This window comes from Drosophila busckii, chromosome 3L, assembly GCF_011750605.1.
Source record: "Drosophila busckii strain San Diego stock center, stock number 13000-0081.31 chromosome 3L, ASM1175060v1, whole genome shotgun sequence".
NCBI lineage: Eukaryota > Metazoa > Arthropoda > Insecta > Diptera > Drosophilidae > Drosophila > Drosophila busckii.
Genome location: NC_046606.1, coordinates 20,299,353 through 20,305,269, shown reverse-complemented (window position 1 = coordinate 20,305,269; position 5,917 = coordinate 20,299,353). Strand labels below are relative to the sequence as shown.

Genomic DNA, 5,917 nt, shown 5'->3' with positions numbered 1-5,917 from the left:
GAATCAATAATAAAAAATTGAAGTTTGAAGAGAACATACCTAGAAAATAATGATTAATAATCGTAATAATTACAAATTCGATAATTTTTTTTAACATGAACTGACGAATAAATTACTATTTATATTCTTATCTATAATTCATTTCAAACAAAAAATAATTATGTATATATCATATTCTATTTCTTTATCAGTAAGTTATTTTTACTTAAAATTATTAAATATACAATATTATGTTTGGTTTTCTGCTTTTATAAACGACACTTTAAGCTTTTGCAATTTAGAGTTAAGCTTAAAAGTTGAGCCAACTATGCTTTTTGATATCATTATTAGAAGCCATATAGAAGTTACAGGCCATTGCGGCGCCCAACATTGCATTGTATTTTTATTTGTCAAGCCACGGATTTATACGAAATGTTTTTTGATGGCATAGACAAACACGATTTAGCACAAACAGGGACAACAAACAAATGTGTGAGCATAAAGCGCAATGCTCATTGTTTCTGTTTAAATGGGGTTTCATTTTTTGTTGCTGAGCTCTGTGTGTTTACGGCGAGGGGGAACGACTGCAACAAGCGACTGCAGCTTTGACACCAGCAACATTGCACACGTTGGGCGCCAAGGGAGATCCAGCGCTTTGACCTTACTAACATGCAATTCAAGTTTTATTAGAAAATAAATACCCTTGGGGTTTACCTATTGCTGCCTTCTGGTTGCAACATGCGATAAGCTCATTGGCATCCAGTAGTAGTAGTCCAGTAGTAAATAAATCATAACAAAGGGAATGAGGCTTGTAGCACTTTGGCTCATGACACGCTGTCCCATTGTCCTGATTGAATTCGCATATGTATGTGTGTGCACGTTTTAGGAGCTCGACCTCCCATGGCGTTGTTGTCGTCAGTTTCTAACGCTGGGTGGCTTCATCAAATTCACTTGTCTGCCAAACGGTGCTATTGATGAAAATTTAATGAACTGTCAACAGCGTTCGTTGGCAACGTTGCGTATGCGTGATTTATATGCAAATACACTTCAGTAGTGTATGCATATCAAAAATTAAAAACAAAAATTTATACTATGACCTTTAACAATGCCTTCCACGCTGCTTGATTGTTGTGCATACACTAAAGCGCTTTTCTATTTTTTTGTTTGTTTGCACAATTGGCACGTGAGCTGCAACAAAGAAAAAAATTACAAATGTTCAAATTTTATTTAATAAATGCATTGAAAAATATGAATTGTTTGCAATGGCATCAAATGCGTTGAATACCAAAAGGAACTGTTGTGCTGTGCATATGAGATAAGGCTTATGATTTTAAGTTTTGAAATTGATTTAGAAATATTTATTGTTTGAGGAAGCAACCCAACACATTTGATACTGACGTATGTGCAATGCAGATGAATGCGGATGAAAAAATTAATCAAAGCTACTGTAGTATTGTCATTCTTTTTTTTATTGTCAGGCAGCATTATCAACGGAGAGTACCTTTTGGTATGCACCAGGACGATTTTTAAAAAAAGAGCAGTGTTAAGTCAGCTGTTGCTGATACTTTAACATACTTACAACTTACAACTATTTATTTGTATTAAGTGTAAGGTATTATTTTATCAAATTTAGGTACGATCAATTTAGGCAAGCTAAAGCGAAAATAAGACAAATTATTCGAGGGCATGTAACTCAAGTGCAGAGGCAGAGGTTAAAATGAGTAAATGACCCTATTATGAGTTTTGGCCTTTGCTCTGCGAACCAACGCAAAGCATTGCAGAAAATATTTTATTTAATAAATGAAGGACATGCAGGTCTCTCATATGAAATTATATTTCTTAGTAACCCATTCCATAATTTATTTCTGAGAATTTAAAAAAAATTAAAAATGTATAACTTCGCTTGCATTTTAATTGTGTGCGCTTTGTTTTTAACTTGAACAGAATATTTCAGAGTTTATTAAGCGCAAAATATATAAATTTTCTTTTTTGGTATTTTCACACATAACTTGATACCAAAGGGTGTGTAACATTCCATTCCAAATAATAAACACAAAAAACATTGACAAAACTCAGCTGCAAGGATGAAAATAATATTTCAATATTATGCAGAAACAAATAAAAGCCAAATATGTATTTGTATATTTAAACAGCCACAAAGCTAAAGCATATCTATAACTGCATATTCGTTTGTGCTTGTATTTGTTTTTGTATCTGTGTGTGGGTGTTGATTTTTTGGTGCAGTTGTGTGTGTGAGTTGTCATGTTATTGGCAGCACTTTGTTAGCCTCCGGTGATTGTCACCAACATATTGAAGATAAATATGATATGCTTGTCAAGGTAACTTTTGCCGCAATCTCTTTCTCTTACACTCTCCGGCTTTCTGTCCGGCTTTGTATTTGCATTGATTGCTTTGCGCAAAATTTTAATAAAATACATGCATGCTTGCACAAACAAAGGCAAAATGTCAGGGCTGCATGTTTCTATTCAACAAATACTTGTGATGCGTGTACGTTTAGGATTCAGCTTGTATTAAAGTGCTTGCAACTTAAAGCTGCAAGTGTTGCAAAGCCCCAAAACATGCCTCAAGTAGATTAATCTATTATCGTTAAGTGCTAGCGTTGAAAATTTATAACCGTAAAAAAAGGCAGCGCCTGCGGGCCAGCAAATCGAATCGAATCGCATCACAACCCAAACAGATTTCAGACAAGACCAGCATATACGACCTCCAGACTGCACTTAAGTGCTTGAAAATTGTTTTCAATATTATTTTGGTTCTGCTGCAGTGTGAGCGTATGTGTGTGTCTATTTTGCCTCAAATATTTCTTATGATTTTTATTTATTTCTTTTTATGCTTTTATAAGCATTGAAAAAAAGCAAAGATATAATTTTATTAAAATGAACTATAAATTAAAGAAAATTAGTCATACAAGCAATAAAATCATTTGTCTACGTCAAATCCGAAAGAAGAAGAAGTAGTTTTGAAAACTCAGCTGCATTGAATTTAATTTATTTGAACGTACAGAGAGTTGTGTTTTGCCAGCACAAAGCGCGGGCTTGAGCAGGGACATTGTAGTTGGGCTTGCGTCAGCTTTAAGTGTTATTTATGTTGATATTTTTGACTTTGGTTTACTTTGTACTGCATTAGCTGCGGATTTTGTCATTGTTGTTGCTGCTCGCTGCTCCTTGCCTGCCGCTGTTTACCGTAATTAGGCAGCTATTGTGGCTGTAAATCTCATTTTCAACAGTTTATTGGTTGGTCGCCTCCACTGGCAAATTGATGACAATAGCTTTCTGCACTACTATTGTATTTAAGATTTAAGCACTCGCTACATTTTGATGCATTTGCTGTTGGGCTTATCGCATTGTTTGCAGCTGCTTATCAGCTCAACAGCAGCAACTCAATTCTCCGCACAAGCTTTATGGATTATAAACTAAAATTGGTTTGTCCTTAAAGATACCTTGAAAGGGATATTGAATGTATGTTATGCAATGTGAGGGCTAGAGAAAATGTTCTTATTATGAAAGATTCTTATTTCTGCACCAGACTTCATAGTGAACTTCCTCTTGACTGACCAAGAAATAATCACTCATGTTGTTGAAAATTAAATTTGATTTTCTCTCTCAAATCTCAATTGGCAGACCTTTTAGTTTGCTTTTTTTTAACAATTATGATAAAAAAAACGCTCTCTTAAATTTATTTGAATTGGACGTACAAAAGCAATAATTTCCATTCACTTTCAAATGGTTCAACAAAATCTTTTAGATCAATAAAGTGTTAGCAAAAAGCAAAACCTTTCACCAAACATAATGGGACCTCCGGCATATTTCCGTGATATTCCGTATATTTTTTTATTTAAAATAAATTTTTATGGATGAGAAATATATTACTTGAAGGGTATCACCACTATCGGGTGATCCTTAAGGTCAAAACGGTGATCATTGAGGTTATTATCTAAGAGAATTAGAACCAGCTGATTTCAGTGGTTGTAGAGTCTTTCCATGACTTTTTTACTTAATTTTTTTTTTTTACGCATTTAGCGTAAGCCGTTGTGTAGTTTTCGATTTGAATGATTTAAATCATAAATTTTATAATATAGTATGTGAAAGAACAGTGTCTGGTTAAACTGGTATCGCTATACCAGAGCATTTTTATTCGATCTTATCAAGAAACCCAGTGAACAGTTAAGAAAGCAACAACAATTATTTGATGAAAATATATATTCGAACAGACAGAATATTTTTGAGCATAACAAAACTATGTTCCGCAGTCCCTACGATGGCTATGTAGCTATATTTAGTCCACAAGGCCGACTACATCAGGTGGAGTATGCAATGCAGGCCGTTAAGCTTGGCAGTATTGCAGTTGGTCTCAAAAATGAAGACTCCGCCGTGTTAATAGCACACACTAAGCCGTCCAAGTGTTCGATTGCACCGAGAAAGATATTTAATCTTGAGACGCACATGGGCATGGTCATGTCGGGCATAACGACGGATGGTCAGCAGCTGGCAAAATATTTGCGGGTCGAGTGCCAGGCTTATAGACTCTCCTATGACGCTCAGTATCCCATTATGCGTTTGGCTGAAAATATAGGCAACAAAATGCAGATCGCCACACAGCGCTGTGGACTGCGACCATATGGCGTGGGCTTACTTTTGGCTTCCTATTGCCATGGTAAGCCGTACATCTATCAGGCCATGCCCACAGCCAATGTGTTTAGTTGCAAAGCTATGGCCATAGGCGAACGCTCTAAGGCTGCGCATGCTTACTTGAAGCAGCATATGTGTGAATTTTCGACATGCAATGCAAACGAGCTCATTTGCTATGGCATCAATGCTGTGCGTGCTGCGGATGTAGGGGCTAAAGAATTGGATATAGCCATTGTGGGCAAGAAAACGCGCTTTAAGTTGCTGACCGAAGCTGAATTGAGATATTATCAAACGATGTGTGAGCTATTTTTACCCATGCAATCGCAAGATTTTTTCTCTTCGGCATGAACATGAACTGAATAAAATGTAACTGTTTTATATTACTATTATATTATACTATTTTTGCTGTTTCTTTGCGCTATAAGAGCACAGTGACCTGCGGATATTACGTATTGGTTGGGGCCTGGAATACAAATGTTTGTAAGAAACGACTTTGCATTGTTGAATTCACTGCATGCTTTTGATAGATGAAATTGTTTTTAAAATCACTGATACCAATCGTACTGAAGGGTATAGCTACAAATATTTATAAGTGTTGTAGAGCTTGTTATATTTTGAGGCGTAAGAGGGATAAGAAATGGCAATGTAAACAAAATAGAAAAAACTATTCTCCTTCTGTGGATATCAACGCTACTTGCTGGCTCGAGGCAAAGAGTCTACAATACATAGAGAGTGAAATGGGCTTCATTCCGTGGCGGGCAAAGAAGTTCTCAATTGTGTTGTCTTTTTATTGTTTTAAAAATGCAAACGTTGGTAAGAATATATACATAATGTTTATTTGACCCTGCACCAGTAATAAATCTATAAATGTACCAAGCCAACCTACACTGCTTACTATCTTCAGTTCGGCTATAATCGATCGCACTTTAAAAAGTGATTGGTGCTCTTGCTATTATGTTTTATTATTTAGATTTAATAAGCATTCTTCTTTTTCTTCCTTTTAAAATAAATAATTGTAATTAATGCCAGAGCTTAAATGTGCATCCATAAATCGCCTTTGGGTGCTTAAAGCTGAAAATTTGTGGAGAAAAAATTTTAACTAATGCCCTGCATTTTAAATATGACAACAATTACAGTTGTACAATTTGTCCTCTGTTGGCATTGCTGCCTGCACTCGACCAAACAACCAACCAAGCTCTTAACCATTTACCACACACAGTCACAAACACCAATCACACTAACACAGACACTGGCACACACACACACACACACATATGGAGTCCAACAAG

General features: G+C 35.7%; 1 protein-coding gene across 1 annotated transcript; it reads left to right on the top strand.

The window, feature by feature from the left end:
• The first annotated feature begins 4,238 nt into the window (after nt 1–4,238).
• Nucleotides 4,239–4,976, top strand: LOC108598182 (proteasome subunit alpha type-1). Its single transcript, XM_033293730.1, has one exon. It carries the CDS (start codon nt 4,239–4,241, stop codon nt 4,974–4,976), a length of 738 nt encoding a protein of 245 aa, XP_033149621.1.
• The last annotated feature ends 941 nt before the right edge of the window (nt 4,977–5,917 follow it).

Bases quoted from the DNA above. Each gene is read 5' to 3' on its own strand.
- LOC108598182 (XM_033293730.1), top strand. From the start codon at position 4,239: ATGTTCCGCAGTCCCTACGATGGCTATGTAGCTATATTTAGTCCACAA.